The sequence below is a fragment of the Teleopsis dalmanni genome, chromosome 2, assembly GCF_002237135.1.
Source record: "Teleopsis dalmanni isolate 2A chromosome 2, ASM223713v2, whole genome shotgun sequence".
NCBI classification, from domain to species: Eukaryota; Metazoa; Arthropoda; class Insecta; order Diptera; family Diopsidae; genus Teleopsis; species Teleopsis dalmanni.
In genome coordinates this window covers 120,042,573-120,060,210 of record NC_051847.1, presented here as the reverse complement: position 1 = coordinate 120,060,210, position 17,638 = coordinate 120,042,573, and the positions used below count along the sequence as shown (strand labels likewise).

At 28.2% G+C, this 17,638-nt stretch overlaps 2 protein-coding genes across 4 annotated transcripts; both read right to left on the bottom strand.

Annotated features, from left to right (window-relative positions):
- Positions 1 to 946: 946 nt before the first annotated feature.
- LOC119679791 (histone-lysine N-methyltransferase SETMAR-like) lies at positions 947 to 4,493 on the bottom strand. Its single transcript, XM_038092332.1, has 2 exons — positions 4,343 to 4,493; positions 947 to 2,092 (listed from the first exon to the last, which is right to left on the bottom strand). Exon 2 carries the CDS (start codon positions 2,049 to 2,051, stop codon positions 1,035 to 1,037), a length of 1,017 nt encoding a protein of 338 aa, XP_037948260.1. The 5' UTR covers positions 2,052 to 2,092; positions 4,343 to 4,493; the 3' UTR covers positions 947 to 1,034.
- Positions 4,494 to 6,772: 2,279 nt separating this feature from the next.
- On the bottom strand, positions 6,773 to 17,364 carry LOC119679789 (protein krasavietz). Of its 3 annotated transcripts, none has more exons than XM_038092328.1 (10): positions 17,101 to 17,364; positions 12,399 to 12,470; positions 12,145 to 12,321; positions 11,970 to 12,070; positions 11,495 to 11,633; positions 10,890 to 11,055; positions 9,162 to 9,405; positions 7,921 to 8,140; positions 7,732 to 7,854; positions 6,773 to 7,224 (listed from the first exon to the last, which is right to left on the bottom strand). In XM_038092328.1, the coding sequence occupies exons 2-10, from the start codon at positions 12,457 to 12,459 to the stop codon at positions 7,169 to 7,171; spliced, it is 1,287 nt and encodes a 428-aa protein (XP_037948256.1). In that variant the 5' UTR covers positions 12,460 to 12,470; positions 17,101 to 17,364; the 3' UTR covers positions 6,773 to 7,168. The 3 variants fall into 3 exon arrangements, with proteins under 3 accessions (XP_037948256.1, XP_037948257.1, XP_037948258.1); XM_038092329.1 differs by lacking the exon at positions 17,101 to 17,364 and adding an exon at positions 14,503 to 14,623; XM_038092330.1 differs by lacking the exon at positions 17,101 to 17,364 and adding an exon at positions 14,337 to 14,412.
- Positions 17,365 to 17,638: the final 274 nt, after the last annotated feature.

Here is a 17,638-nt window from a genome sequence, read left to right as displayed (position 1 = left end):
GCAATTATAAATAAATATAAAAAAAAATATTGATCAGTACATACAGTACTCTTATATTTGCTATAGTTTCCTCTTCATCCACAAACCCACACGACTCCGGCTGAACCTAGTGTTAAAGCAGTGAGATCTATCAGAATTGATGTCGTAGTGCAGGTGGGACTATTTGCCAAAGTTTGTTTAGCCATACTTTAATTGCTGGCTTGGTCGTTGCAACTGGGATTCCAATTTCCGAGACATGAGTGTCAGGGAGCAGAGTGACTAACCAGTTACCCGAAGTATCATCATATTCAGGTACCTTTCTGAGCTGGACACTGACACACTCGGCATTCTCGAACTATTAAGGATGAAGCAGTAGAGCTTACTAGAGACTTAATAGCAGCTTGACTGTTCGAGGATGTTCTTGCATAAGACCCATTTGTGTTATTATTTCTGCCTGAAAGACACAATAATTTGGTTGCCGAAGAAAGATGCTAAGACCTAATTTATGAGAAAAAATACTAACACTATTTTTATTTATTTTGGACTTGACAGTGTAAATGTCATCTATCGCAGAATCTATTCTATATATAGAGTTCAAACGTCCCTCTCCTAACGGGAGAAAAAAACAGTAGCTCTCTTCAGGGTACAAAAAAAAATACTTCACGTATAAAAAAAAACTTCTAATTCCCTTCGCTTTAATCTAAAATAAAAGAATTATTTTGTGTTTTATATATAGGAGTTAACTATATGATTTACATATATATACATATATATTTACAATGTTTAAATCTTTACAATGTTCAGTCAAAATTCTCTTAAAATCTCATTTAATAAAAATTATACATCCATAGAAAACATAATACGTTTTAGTTTTTTACAGTGTGTTAAACGTTATTGTTTTTTATATTAGGAATTTTGGTTAGCTTTCTTTAATTTAGCAATTTATATATTTCACATATATTCTTTCTTTAACATCATATTTTACATCAATTTTGAGTCCATTAGTGTTTTATTTGTTTTGTTTTATTTAAAATTTACTTTAAAGATATTTTCGATTAGTCTAAATATTGTCCATTTTTACTCACTACCTTCTGCCATTTATTGGGTAGACCCATTATTCCCTCTCTGTAGAAATCCGGTGTTTTATCTTTAAAATACTGATGCAGGTGTTTTTCGCAATCCTCTTCCGAAGACAATTTTATTCCTGAGAGAGAGTTTTGCAGAGATCGGAACAAATAAAAGTCTGACGGTGCAATGTCAGGACTATATGGTGGATGCATTAAAACTTCCCAGCCAAGATCTCTCAATTTCTGACGGGTCATTAAAGATGTGTGTGGCTTAGTGCTGTCATAATGAAACACAACGTGATTATTATCGATCAATTTCGGTCTCTTTTTCTCAATTTCTTCTTTCAATCGCAATAATTGTTGGCAGTACAGATTCGAATCAATCGTTTGACCAGGCCGTAGTAATTCGTAATGGATAATACCTTTGCAATCCCACCAAATACATAACATTAACTTCTTTTTCGTCAATTCTGGCTTTGGTAATGTTCCTCTTTCATCTGTTTCTGACCAAGAACGTTTACGTGTATCATATGTGATCCACTTTTCATCGCTTACTATCATTCGATTCAAAAATGGCTCAATTTCGTTCCGCTTCAACAGTGATTCGCATATAGAAATTCGGTTTATTAAACTTTTTTCACTCAGTTCATGGGGCACCCAGACATCGATTTTCTTTTTATAACCAGCTTTGTGTAAATGGTTTAGAACAGTATTGTGATTGATCTTTAATTCCCTAGCGATGTCATGACTGCTTATATGTCGGTCTATTTGAACTTTTTCCATAATTTCATCGACCTTATCTGTGATAGGTCGACCAGAGCGAGGAGCATTCTTCACATCTAAATTTCCCGAACGAAACCGTGCGAACCATTTTCTGGCAGTTGATTGCGAAAGAGCATCGTCACCGTATACAGCACAAATTTTTTCACACGCCTTCGACGCGTTCCACCTGTTATCAAAGTAAAATTGCAAGACATATCGAATTTTTTCCGAGATTTCACTCATCTTTGGTTTTTAATAACATTTGACATGAAGCCACCAATTACCTAAAGAATAATTAAAATGCATAAATAAACTGAATTCCAAAAAAATACATATTTACGTCTATACTTTGTATCACATTTATATCGATATGAAATTTTATTTAATAAGATTTTCCTTTGCAATCAGAAGCTATTCAAACGAGCTTGAAGAAATTTTTAGAGAATATTATACAATGTAGAAGGATAACATTAGGCTATGTTGTTGCAATTTGTTAAGTGGCTCTCTATGGCAAAAATACGTTTTTAAATCGTAAAACTTTTTGTTTAAATTATTTTCTATTTTGATATAGAAGGAACTTATTATTATAGATTAACAGTTAAAACTAACTATAATTAATTATTTCAATTATTCTACAGCTGGCTTATGATTTCGTTCTAATATAATACAATATCTGAATTTGTTAATGAACTTTCAGAATAAATTAACAAACCTCTAAGTAAGAACACAAAATTAAAGCACGGGTTTAGGTCAGTTGGATAATTAACACTGACTCTGACTTCAAATTTGGCAGGGCACAAGTTCAACTCTTGGTACTTACAGTCTCAAAAAATTATTTACAAATAATCAGATACAAAGAACTATTTTCAAAAGGCAAATACTTCAAACACCTAATTGAACATATAGAACGTCTATCTTCGTGATCGGTTCAGAGCGTAAATTAAACATCTAAATAAGGAAGAGCACATGTACAAAAAATTCAGTTACGATGAATTATGTAAATTAAAATGACAAAGCAATTTTGTTATATTTTGTGCTAAAAATAAATAATGTTGATTTTGTTCCAACTTTCATAGCTTAAGAACGAAACTTGTTAACATTTTTATTATGTTACGTTTAAACATAATATGATGTTACTTTACCAATAAAGCTAACCACAAGTGGTCTGACAGCAATTAAAGATTTCAGACTATGTATGCAAGACAGAAATATCTTTAAATATCCTAGGAGAGTGTGCTGCTTCTATACAATGTAGGAGAAAAATTTTCCACAAAGAATTGATCAACGAATTTGATTGGTCAAATATCCATCTGGGAAAGATTAAAGCTTTTCTGGGTACAGCTGAAGTGAAATTTTCAAACTCGCCAAATACTAATACTAATAGGTCTAAGTTAATTAACTTGTGGACATGCATTGTCCAACTAAATTCGCACAACAGCCGGTACTACGGCCAGAAGAGTCCTATTGTACCAATTTCACAATTGATTACACAAAGCCTTTTAAAGTTTTGTGAACGAAGTCTAGAACTAAATCTAGAGAAGAGCTCTTAATCTGTTCTGGTGACAGAAATTCCACACGAAACCAGTTTCTTCTCTGGGTTATTAAAGTTGGACAAAGAATATGCATAGTAGTTTCATCATCTTCGAGGCATAATCTGCTCCGAATTAGCATATAATTTTAATTTATGACGGTGATATTTCAGGCCATAATGACCTGTAATGAAATCCGTTATCAACGTTAAATTACATTTTGAGAATTTAAGGACGTTTTTGTAGGAGTACGGTTTTATCAGTGCTTTGTCTAAGTCCTGAGAATTCTTCTGTCAGTACTCCAGCAACATATGATTTTCCTTCTTCTTAATAATTTGTTTTGTAGTGGCCCAATTTAACTCACAAAACGGTTGAGGGCCTGTGAAAGCAGTTTTTGATTCAGTTCTGGCTAACTTATCAGCTTGTTCATTTCCCAAAACTCCCCTGTGACCCGGAACCCAGTAAAGGCTTAATTTATTCCGAGTCTCTAGTAATTGTAGATCATAACACTCAAGGACCTGTTACCTTTATGATACCTATACATGTCTTCTGTTCTAATTAAGAACCCGTTTCAGTAACTGGTAAAAATATTTATGCAATAACTACTTTTGTTGGTCGTTAGAATTATCAATGCACATACTCATTTACCGTACTTATCCACTTCTTAAGTGATTTTAATCGTCCGTGGAGTGTGGTACAAGAAATTTGAATGCCTAGTGTGTGTGATTGGAAAATGGAAAGGAAATATAAATCCACAAATCTTCATATATGGGGAAACATAAAACAATTGCAATAGTAAACAAATAAACTCATTTTATATATATATTTAAAATATATGAAGGTTGAATTATTTTAAACGAACATAATTCTAAACAATGCTTTTGACTAGCTTAAAGGAAAATGTTAATTCCAAATAAATATATTTATTTATATTCATCCAAAAAAAAACCATATCAAAACAAAACATGTAATTAGGAGAATCGTCAATTGCTTCTTTAATATTACCAGTTAATATACCAGATTATTAAAATGTTAAAACACGCAAACTAAACGATTCTTAATTTAAAAATGTAAGAAATTAAACAATTAACATTTGTAATCGCAGATCAAACAACGCAAAAAAATGTCACGGTGTTTAAGAAATAAATACAAACTATCACAAACAAAACAAAAACTGATAAGCTACAAAAAAAGAATGTGTGGTGTAGACTATTCAGTGAGTAGTAAAAATGCGTTAGTTAAAAGAGGACAAATAGCGAAACAAAATTTAAAGTGTGTCCTGCTTGGCTATTTCTTTTGTAGAGAATTTCGAATCATTCACAATAACTGCCGCACAAATTCAAAATTTATTTGATAACGAATATTTATTAAAAAAGTCAATAAATTGCAGACACCATGTTTACCCATTCCGAGTACCTGTTCAGAATTCTTGATTTTTTTAACAGAGGCAAATTACATGTCTTATTTCTGTTTTTGGTTGCGTCGTTACTGAATTAAAGGCTCAGTTAGACGGTAGGTAACGTAAGAAATTAATTCTAGGCGAAATACACAACCAACCAAACTTGTGTGTTTGATATAAACGAAATAAACAAAGTACACAGTTTTAATTTATTTCGTTCCTATCAAGTACGCAGGTTTGGTTAGTTGTGCATTTCGCTTCGAATTAATTTCTTACGTTACCTACCGTCTAATTGAGCCTTAAGACTTATTTTCGCTGTGAGTCGTTGTTTTCTCGAATTGCGTTGTTTTGCGATTGCGAAATGAGATGTTTTTTTATTATTATTCAGAAAATTCTTGCTAACTTAGCAAGAGAGTCCAATTTTGAAGGGATGGATGAAGTGGACATAAATGAATTGCTAGCTCATAACCAAGAAATGTCTAATGAGGAATTGATGCAACTGGATTTGAAAATCGCTAACGAAGAAGACAGCTCGCTAGATATAAGTAAGAGTCAAAATTTAACTTCACAGCAAATTTCTAAAGCAATGAATCTAATTGACGAAGCAATGGAAATTTTTTCAAAAAACGGTCCTGATAGCGAAAGAAGTGCAAGTAATTTTATAATTTATTTATTTTTTATATCTATTTTTAATTTTTGGTTGAATTTCTAGTCTTTTTTATGTTTTTAAACGAATTAATAAAGTTTTATTTTTGCTTTATTATTTAAATATTCTTCTTTTTTTAACATTTAAGGACTGAATGAAAAATACGGTAACGTATCTTCGTTGTTTTTATGATTTCCAATAGAAAACAGCAATCCACTTTGCGTTGTTTCAATTTGAGTCGCGATATTTTGGAACGTATCTACGACGCAAAGCGAGGTCGTACTGTATCTAGATATGGACCTCGTCGGTTATTCAATTAAACGTGATGGGTTACAGTAACTGTAATTTAAGCTATATCAACTTGTCTATCCTATAGATAGGTCTACAAATAGTTTATCATTAACCAAACATTGTAAACATCACTCTATTGTTTGTGCTTCATTTGGAACTTACTCAGGAGTTATTCACCTGAATGTTTTAAAGAGAAAATGTCTTCTATTTGGAACAAGAAATAATTACATATATTATGGATCAGTTATTCTACTTCTATAACTATACAGATAGTCTTCTAATCTAATAGTTGTTGAACTATAACATCACATAACCTGTTTTGCTTTGATTTAATGTCCATTTTGGCACGTTTGCTCTTATTGCACTACTTAAGTTGCGCTCATTCAAAGGCAAAATTCTTAATTATTATAAGGCAACTCTCTTTCTCTCATTTTCAGGAGAGAAATAGTAAAATGCTTGGCATTATAAGCTTCTAAAAATGCTACCCATCTTAGAAAGTCTATGTGGAACTTTTACCATTATAACCTGATCGCAAAAGATATGATTATACTAAATCATTTATAATTATTATTAATATAAAAAACAGCTTTTCTATTTCTATTAGCTTATATATAAAATAAAACCAATCATTTATGATTCATATGTATGTTGTAATTGTTAATTTTATTTTTATTTTGTTTCTTTTAGAATACGATATATATATGTTATGCTTGTTCTGCATATAATTTTATTTTTAAAATCTTTTTCCGCTACATATAATAATTTAGTCAATATTTTTACATATATATTTTAACTTCATATTTTAATTTTTGTTTGTTTTTTATTTCTTATATATAAATTACATATTTATGATGGATGAACTTACGGTGTTTTAGCATTTGTTCAGTTAAAATTCTCATAAAATCTCATTTAATTAAAATTATATATCAGTAGAAAACATAATATGTAAAAGTTCTTTAACCTTTTCTAAACTCTGTTGGTTAATATTGATTACGGATTTTGGTTGGTTTTTGTTAATTTGGCAATTTATATAATTAAAAATTAATGTATTTTTTTTTTCTTTCTTTTATATAACATCCAAAAGGAATTTTATTTTTATTTTTTGTTTTTGTTTTTAAATATAATTATTGAACAATACCCAAATACAATTCAAATTAACTTTTAGAATAGCTTTTGTTTGAAACATTTATATAAATATACTATTATATAATATATATATATACATATAGATATATTATATAAATACGGTGTTGTATATATTAGTGTATATTATAAATAATTGCATTTAAATTCATGCATTGTTAAAGATATACTTACACAACTTATATATAAATGATATAACTATATAGCGAGTCGATTTTTTTTTTAACGGTTTGGTTTATTACATGAGAATTAATTATATAAATCTATTTTTCGTCAAATCAGGAGGTTGAGTGTTATTATAGAGAACTGTTACTTAAATTTATGTTTCGCCGAAAAAAACTCTTTTACATATTTAAGATATTTGCCAAAATTGTTCCTTTTCTTTTTGCTCATCTTCGGATTCACTTTCTGTAAAATAAAAATAATAAATCATTAATTATTTGAATCGACTTTTTTTTATATATATATATATATTATATAATTATAATTAAATTAAATCTAATAGTAATTGTTCAAATCTATTTTATTCCTTTTTTTAGATATTCTATTTGTGATATGTAGCACTAATATTTGTCTAATCGAATCCATGAAATTTTAGGAAGTTAGACACCCAAAATTAATGCACATTTTTCTAGCATTTAGTTACTTCAAAATAATTATGAGAACAATTAATTTTAAATTTTAAAATTTAGAAATGCATATCAATAGTTTTAATATTATTTTGTCATAATTTTCATTGGCCTAATGTATCTATAGTAAAAAAATAATTAGGCAAGCAAAACAAATTATATTAGTCTGGCAATATGGTACAACAAAATTGATAAGTATGTATTTATTAATCAAAATTATTCTCAAAATATTGCCTTCTGCTTAACACTTTAATTTTAATTCTAAAATTAATTAGTTCACACTCACCTTCTTCAGCGAGCTGTAGCCATTCAACAAATTTTTTCATTTGTTCCAAGAAATGCATCTTGCCCTTGCTCGAATGCGCTTCTTTGAACCATTTGAGTATAATTTCTTCAGAAAGTACGTCAGCTAAAATATAAAATACAGTATTAATTACAAATAAAATTTAATATTGTCAATTTGTTTATAACTTACTTTTATAAAACAACAAAACTATTTTATGGAAAGCCTTCATAAAATTCATGTTTTCGTAACAGAATTCTTGCACCTTCAATATAAGTGCCAATTCGGATCGATCAGTTGAAGCAAAAGCTTGTAAAAGTGGGCAGTAGCCCCTTAGATGCCTTACTGCTTGATCAGTTACAAGTTCTTCTTTTTTATTCCATTCGCCGAGTGACATTATAGTAGACCAAATCTGAAAAATGCAGAAATTATTATAAATGAGTTATCATGGAAGATTTCTACATTAAGCTATTTACATTGAAAAGTTATAAAAAGATTACTGAGGATTAATTACTCCAGGATTAAAACAATTTAAATCACTTATTGATACCTATAACAATCAGAGATACCAGGAGTGTGCGGATTTGTCAAAGGAAAAACATAGAATCATCACAGAAATCCTAACAGGGCACTGTAAATTAAAATATCACCTTATCAAAACTGGGGATATATACGGATGCAAACTGTAGATTCTGCAAAGAGAATGAAGAATCAGTCACACATGTGCTGTTAGAATGCCCTGCGCTAATGCACAAACGGAATAGATTCCTGTGAATATATACCCTCACGGAAGAGCTTGAGAGACCTACACTAAACCCAGAAGACCACACAATATAGATCTGACAGTTGCAGTCCACATCTCTTAACAAAAATAATAATTGAAAATGTTTATACAGAAATTTTTCTTTAAATGATTTGCTTATTTTTTGACTACTGTATTCTACGCCATAAGTGAACTACATTGAGAGTTGTCCACTACTGTAGCGAAAGAGTGTAGTTTATTTGAACTGTGGGCATACCTTTTATTTATTCTGATGTTAAGCACTGGTTGTATACGCGAATCAACGAGCGAAAGAGTTGTCTTCATGATTTATATTTAATAGTACTATTCATATATAGCATCGGTTTTTTCACCTTTTTTCCGCTTAATTTCAAGTACTGGTTAACCGATGAATTGATGTATTTTCTAATCAATATAATTTAAAATTTAAGACTAGTTAAAAAGCAAAACAATAACTGCTATAATTTTTAATAACCATGGTTAACTATCCATAGTGAATAAATAGTTGTTAATGGACGCATCCACAGGTTAAGAAAATACGTAAGTTAACTAAAGAATGATTTAACCGGGTTTATCGTACCCGCCCTTAGTTTTTAGATATATTCAATGTATAGTTTAGTTAATTTAAAACAAATGAAGAATGAACACTTACAATTATAATAACTTCATGATCGGGAATGTTAGATTTCAGTGCAAAATCTTTGATATTTGCTGTTATTTCTGAGTGTGCTTTTTCATCATTAATGTCGTCAATTAAAGTTTGTTGCAATTCACGTTTTGCTTCTTGGCTTGCCTGAGCCTTGTGTAGTTTTATTATTTCAGTTAGATCCTTTTCAAGGAAAACTTGTTTTAAATAATCTTCAGTGCGTTTATTTGGTGGGAAAAAGTCCATGAGTCTACAAGTAAATTAATATATATTTTATTAGTGTTTTAATAGTATTAGTATTTTAAATGATAAGGATTTAGTAAGGGAGAAAGTGTTAATAAATATTTGAATAGTTTAGTGATTTTTTTTTCTGTATAATTTGTAGAAAATTTAAAACTTGTTTGGAATTAAATCGACACCCAAATAAAGCACGTTTATTTGCGAATTAAATATAAGACCAATTTTTCTTGGAAAGTTAATTAAAGAAATTAATTCATGTACATAAGTTTCTTCCTGAAACTTTCCGTGCTTCCAATATGCAAATGTTTGTAAAAGATTTAATGTTTATTTATCTAAAATATTGAAAAATCTTATTTTATTTTATAGATGGTTTAATTTGTTTTTTTATTGTTTATTATTGTTTTAACACAAACTTTCAGAAATAAATTAGAAAAGCTGATTTTCTAACAGACCTAAACAACACTTTATTCTTACAATGGATCCCTCTACTGATCCGTTTTTTTTAAATGTTACTATTTTTTTTTGTTTTGTCCAAAATGGATTTGAATGTAACTTAATCATCGGTGATATCGGTAATCGGTGATAGAGCTAAAATTATTAACACAATATATGTATGAACTATCTTCTTAGAATATAAACTTTTCAGAAAAGTTATTGAAAACATCATATATGAATTAAAAATTCAGACAGTAATTATAAAAACTGAAAAATAAATTGTCTAATTTTTAATTAAATTTTGGCTTTAACATTTGTATAGAAAATATATTAATTATAATACATTTTAAAGCTCATTATTGTGATGCAGATATATTTTATTATCTACTTTATTTTTTCCTAACAAATTGGATATGACCTAACACTTGGAAACTAATCACCACCAACTATTTTGGCAAACGCTATGGTTCTATGTGCGGCCAAAATTGCGTAGCTATGAGAACCCAATTCTTCTCACCGCTCTTCCATTATGAGTTACAACAACAACACTAACGATTATGTGAATGTAATATAGCAGTAACTATAAAATATATTGTGCTAAATTGAAGAGGCTAATGGCGCTTACGATTGTTTTATAAAACTAAAAAATATATATCTAACTAAAGCATTATAGTTAATAATTTTGATTGAATTAAGCTAAAAATAATTTTTTATATCTGTAACAATAAACAAAGACTAATTCTTTATTTGAATTGAATTAATTATTTTAATGAAACAGAATTACATCCCATTTTAATTACTATTATATAAACAAACAAAATCTCTTGTACAACATTCAATTTGGTAGAAATAATATTAAATGTTACTATGATTATTGTCTAAAAATTCTATCAATTAGAAATCAAGACACCCAAAATCATTTTGATTCATTCTAGCACAACTTTTCCAATGACAATGATTTGGAGTTATAATCGAATGCCAGGATCGTGTGTGCAAATGACAAATGACAAACTACGTAATCATAAAATACTGTATTTTATTTATATTGTAACTACTTACTTGCTTTCAAGACCACCTTTTTTTAGAGCTTGTACCAGATATGCAATGCCCTTTTCTTGCTTAAAAGTAACAAATAGCTCAACGAGAAATTCTAGAGCAATACCGTCCTTAATTAAATGTTCATTATTTAGAACCAACAGTACATTTGGTGGTACAGAGCCATTTACTGTAATAAAATAATCAAAAAAATTAAGAAATTAATATATGTTAAGTATCCATAAGCACTGCTTTAATTAAATAAATATAAAATCAATTACTATGTCTTTAAAACAATGACATTTATATCATTAATACAACTTAAATGTCAGTACATTTAAAATTTTATTTACCAACTTTTAACATGTTTTTACAGTTTAAGAATTCTGTAAAAACTGAATTCCCAAAAGTTGGTATTTTGTCGTTTATTGAAAAAATAAATAAGTGTTTTTGAACAAAGACTCTTGCTTTAGTTATTTGAAGCAAAAGTTTGTGCGTTCAAAAAATATGCTATGTCAACTTTAAACGTAGATTCTACAAATCAAAACTCGTAGAAACTGAATTCCCATTAGTTGACATACATTTACATATTATATGTATATAAATTTTAGTTCAAATCATATATTTACCTATCCAAAGCGCAGTCATACGCGCAAGTTTTGTTCGTTCACTTGGAGAAAACCCTTTAATAAAGACCAACACTTTCTTCATCTCCTCCTCGAACATTTTCTCGAGGTACTTATATCTTCGCATGAGATAAACGAATATCTATGAAAAACATATAATTAATTAAATTATTTTAACTCTCGTCTTATAAATAATCAATTTTTAAACAAATAAAAAAAAAGATATTTTAATAAGAATTTTTGTTGAAACATTTGAAATCTTCGATATGCGATATTATTAGCTTAAAACGAAGTCAAGTTTAATGTTTCGTTTAGTCTAGCATACATGTGACACCTATTATTATAATTTGTAACTTAATAATTGGCTCTAATTAGATGCAGATTTAATTATTAAAAGTGGCGCTGGAAGTTTTGATAAAAGCGCTTCCTAACATTGCCACTGTTTATTTGTATGTTTCATCAGTAATTATTCATTTACCTGCTCATGCTGACGCATAGCTTCCATATTCTCTTCTGCTTCGAAGATGCAATAGTTTGTACGTGGTTTTTCACCATCTTGAGAAATTGAACCGCCAGGGACTATTGGTTAAAAAAAAAATACCAAAAATTAATTAAATTTGCAACAATTTTTGTATTACATTATTATCACTTACCGAGTAAACCACCAGCTATTAATATATCAAATAAAACCTCGCCGTAACGACGATAATCAAGTTTATTACCAGCGCTGTCTAGAAATTTGGATATTTGCTCCAAGTCACCTTCAGTTTTTTCAAGACCTGCAATGACCGCGTCACGGAATCCTGTTGGGTCATATTTCTCTCTTTCATCTATTGATATATATGATATATAATTTAAGTTAAAAAAAATCCCCATATGTAAATAGAAATAAATTCGAAAATATTACCTCTTTTTCTGGTCTTGATGCGCTGACCTGATAATACTGGTCTTTCAGTTTTCTGACTCATACAATAATTTGCTGAAAGATAATAAAAATAATACGTAAATATATTTTAATTCTTGAAATCTTTACTTAAGTATTTTAAATAATAAATATATGGAAAAATATTAATCATTTTGTTTGAAAAAAATTTTTATCAATCTGAATCAACTTATATTAATAGAAAAAAAGGTATAATAATAACAACGAACATAATATTAGATTATGACAACTGCTGCAGTGTTTCCCCAAGCCACTCGTCTAACACCACCTAAGAAGGGTAGCTCACCCAATTGTTGAATTACCTTCAAGGCAATGGGAAATATCACATCTTTAAAGTGATTTTTTAACACAAATAACTTTTTTTAGTTAACTTTTACCTTCATAAACTGTAGATTTGAATAAATTTCAAATAATTGAAATACTAGTTAAATCAAAGACAAATTTTATGAACTTTTAGATATATAGAGAGAATTTAAAAGCTAAAATAAAACGCATTTTGCATTAAGAAGACATCAATTATGTAGATGTTTGATATTGCTATTACTGTCCCTGTTGACGTTATCTGAATTAGCACTCACCCACACCCACGTCCACATATTTTTCTCTCATACCGCACAATATACCTTCTCATATTATTCTCACCCTGGTTTTCATATTATTCTTGTTGTTGGAGCTTATATGGATTTATATAGCAAGAAGGAATGAAATGAATTACAAATATAAAGTGACCATAAAAAGTGTCTACTTTATGGTCTAACTTGTCGTTCAATACGATTAAATGTCGCTCATCACTTTTAACAGGGAATATACCAGCAAATATGTACAATTCGTCTTGTAGCCTATGTAAGACTCCCTTTCTTCTTCATATATTTCTCTTAGCAACCTTTTCCCTATCTATCGCACACTGCACGAAGTCTAGTAACGCATTCATGTTTTTTACAACTCATACTTAGTTCTAGATACCATAAGTCTTAATAATAAAGGTTATGAAATATAAATATAATGTAATCCAATCTACAATTCGATTTCACTGTTGCTGATCTTTACAAAATTCACAGTTAAAATATGGGTGAAGAAAATCATACCCCAACCGAGATTTAGATAGTTAACATAATATACGAATTTATAGAACATCTATTACTTTTCAACTGGTACAATATGTTATTCTATATATGTTAGTGATCTAATTTTTTTTTTAAATATTCAAAATAGGTCTACGTCTCATTATGCTATGATCTTTTCCTAAATATATTATATCTAGTTAATGTTGAAAAGGAATTTCACACAATTTTTCTGTCATGTTTTGGACAAAGGGATCAACCGTTCTCACTCTTATTGCTTCAATAAGAGATATTGATTTCTGTTCTGTGGTGTGTTCAACATATGTCGCGCACCAGTTCTATATAGATCTGGCATATCCATGTGTGGTGCCGCTGATATGTTCTTAAAAATTTTACACTATTGTGTAAAAGATATTAAAATTTTTTATTTATTTATTAATAATTACTGTAGACTAATTAATAAATAATTTTGTTTTATATTATTTATTGAAAAATATCATTGGGTATTTTTCGACTCGTATGACCGAACCTTAACCTCAAAGTATTGATTGCTGATATCAGTCGACTCCACTTTGTGCCATGTGTTCAGATTTACCAGTAGAAAGTGTGAAAGCTATTTAAAATATTTAAAACAAAAAAAAAAAAAAACGAAGAGAAATTTCATATATTAGCTATATACTATATATATATATATATATATATATATATGCATAAAACAGGTCAACACGACGAAACCCAGGCGAGCAAAATATTCACCATTTTGTAAAAATAAGTGTTTTAAATTCAATGACGAAAAATCTTAATTTTTTTACATTATACATATATTTTGCATATAACTTACAGATTTACGCTGCGGAAATATATAATTTAATTATGATAAATTGTTTAAAGCAGTTTTAATTTAGACTTCCGTAAAAAGTAATATGTTGTGACCTTTTCACTTTGTATTTTCAATAATCGATTTGTAAATTATAAATAAAAAAATTAAGTAAAATAACTCAATTAACCTTAAACTGTTGGAATTTCAAGTGCAAATGTATTACAGATTTCCTCTTTTCACCTAAAAATTTGCTTTCTTTTAATATCCGGTTTTTTTTTGTTGCAAAATTGACACGCACGCACACAATTGCTAAAGTTTTAATTTTAGTTACTTAATATTTTTAATATAAAAACTAAATATAAATATCACAATTAGTTGCAAAACTATGTTTTAAATTCTTTTTTGTAGATAAAAAAAATAAATAAATATATTAAAGTCAAATAATTTGTATAAAAAAAATATGCGCACGGCACTTTACTCTCCAAACTCTTTTTATGAAATGACGGCAAACGAACGGTAAGAAACGATATTGTGGTAAAAAATGTGACAAGACAAAATAAGTACACGATCTCTGCCGATCTGAGGAAGACGCCATTTTCGTTTAACGAGTTGATCTTTATGTAGCGCACGCTACAATAAGTCATAACCGACCTTACTATTTTATTTAAACGTATGTGTGACAAGTATGTTTGCAGATAATATTATATATTTAAAAATTAACTTTGTATTTAAATTTAAGAAAAAAACATTTCTAGGTAATGTATATAAAAACAAATAAACGATTCCATTTTCATAAGCAAATTAAAATTAAACATGTAGTATATGGCATGTGTTTCAACATTTATTGTATATGTTACAATACATATAATATGTTACAATAGTTGTAAAATTTTAAGTTAAGGTAGATTTTATTTACGCTATTTGTGTATCTATTTAAAAAAAAAAATCGAAAAATTAGGACAAGACTTAGTTATCAGTCTTGTAAAGATAGGGTAATTCTTTTGAAATATTTAGAAATAAGACTGTATCAACTGCAACTCAAAATGGTTTTGGACACTTATTTTTTGTTTTAAGGAAAAGAAAATTTTAATCTATTTATGGCATTTATTTGGTATAAATTTTATGCTGTTTTATAATCCAAGATCCTTTTAATTTAATAGTGTCCTTCATAAGTAACTTAAAATTAAACATGTAGTATATGGCATGTGTTTTAATATTTATTGTATATGTTACAATACATATAATATGTTACAATAGTTGTAAAATTTTAAGTTAACGTAGATTTTATTTACGCTATTTGTGTATCTATTTAAAAAAAAAAAATTCGAAAAATTAGGACAAGACTTAGTTACCAGTTTTGTAAAGATAGGGTAATTCTTTTGAAATATTTAGAAATAAGACTGTGTCAACTGCAACTCAAAATGGTTTTGGACACTTATTTTTTGTTTTAAGGAAAAGAAAATTTTAATCTATTTATGGCACTTATTTGGTATAAATTTTATGCTGTTATATAATCCAAGATCCTTTTAATTTAATAGTGTCCTAAACGGAATTAAACTAAATTTGTTTAAATAGTTTAGAACCAATTAAAGTCTATATGAAATGCTAAATAGTTACTTGTTATGCATAAATATGCCTATCTATCTCCAATGTGTGCCAAAACTACAGTTTTATTTTTAATGATGTTCATTTATTTTCATATCCAAACAAACTAATTTCAGTCCTATTAATTTGTGCCCAGATTTCTTCATTTGAATATGGACTATATTCAATAATACCACCTATACCTTAAGTTATATCTACTCTCTACTACAGCTATTATATAATTTATAGATCCCACTAACGGACATGGTTACAACACAAAGATTGACAAAAATTCCTAGTGACTGTAGTATACTTTTATTATACTACAGATTAATGGAATCTTTTCTTAACTACACATTGACCTCAATTCGCTGAGAGATAATAATATCAAAACAAAATGTGTGTGTAATATGTAAATAGTTTCTCAGTTTATATAAAAAAAAAAATATTTCACAATGAATATTTTATGTCAATTATACCTCTTGTGTCATATCAATTTTAAAGTATTAAATGTTCATAATACTAACTATTTTTATAGGGTGCATGAAAATTATGATCATGATGAAATTATGTTAACGGCACATAAAATTTAATATGTATAAATTTGTTGAAATTTTCGTTATCAATAACGTTTCAAATGCGAAAAAAAAAATGTTTTGAGGGCAAATATTTAACTGTACTTTGAAGTGGTTTTGTAGGTATGTAATCTTTTGATACTGAAATTCAGAAACGCATATAGAAAACCTACCATTTTTTTATAGAATAAAATCACAATTCTTTTATTTTCAATTACGACTTATATTCACATATAAGTTACCTTTTTAAATAAATAAAACTTTAGTTTTAAAGTTTCAAAAAAGTAGTCTTTGTTTGATTATTGAACAATACAAAGAGAAATTATATGACTATGAGTCACGTTGTTGAAAATGTGGCGACTTAATTATACAACAAAATTTGTTATATTTAACAAAATGTAAATTGTTCCTCTAAGTCTTATTAATTTAAATTCTTATATTCATTTAATTACGTTTAAAGGCATCTACAAATTATGCGTAAAAGCGTGCAAACGCACATTTTATTTGAACTTTGCTATTTCACAAATTAGTTCACATTCTTCCATCACACATAAGATTATTATAATATTAATGCATTAAATTAAAAATATATAGATAAATTTGAAAAAATTAATATTAATACTTACAGTTTAAACAAAAAAAAATTTAGCACGACCCGAAATATAAAATATAACCTCTTCACCTCCTGCTTGGAAGAAATGCACACAACTTGTCAAAAATAAAACGGATAATGATAAATTACAGAGAAATTTAAGTGTAGATTGCTTCTGTAAACGGAATTAGACGTAAGTTGAAACAGGACAAACGGCGAAACAAAATTCGAAATATGTACTGCTTGGTTATTAATTTTGTAGAGAATTTTGAAACATTCACAATAACTGTTATACAAATTTGAAATATACTTTTATTTAACTTATTTGTTGTTTAAAAAAAAGTCAATGAATATTAGATAATATATCGTAGAAAGATATTCAACAATTAATTAGTTTATTTAAAGCTATTTGCAGTTTTGCAGAGAAAGACACTATCGTTAAAAAAATTTTGACCGAAAGGAAATTTTATTTCTTTGTTGTTAATTTACAATCTAAAAACTAGATTAGAGCAATATTTTAATATCTGCTCAGGTCTGCGGTTATTAAAGTGCAAACGTAACATAAATCATTT

Bases quoted from the DNA above. Each gene is read 5' to 3' on its own strand.
- LOC119679791 (XM_038092332.1), bottom strand. From the start codon at position 2,051: ATGAGTGAAATCTCGGAAAAAATTCGATATGTCTTGCAATTTTACTTT.
- LOC119679789 (XM_038092328.1), bottom strand. From the start codon at position 12,459: ATGAGTCAGAAAACTGAAAGACCAGTATTATCAGGTCAGCGCATCAAG. The intron at 8,141-9,161 runs GTAAGTGTTCAT...TGCATTTTTCAG, and splicing joins ATCATGAAGTTATTATAATT to ATTTGGTCTACTATAATGTC. The intron at 7,225-7,731 runs GTGAGTGTGAAC...TTTATTTTACAG, and splicing joins GCTACAGCTCGCTGAAGAAG to AAAGTGAATCCGAAGATGAG.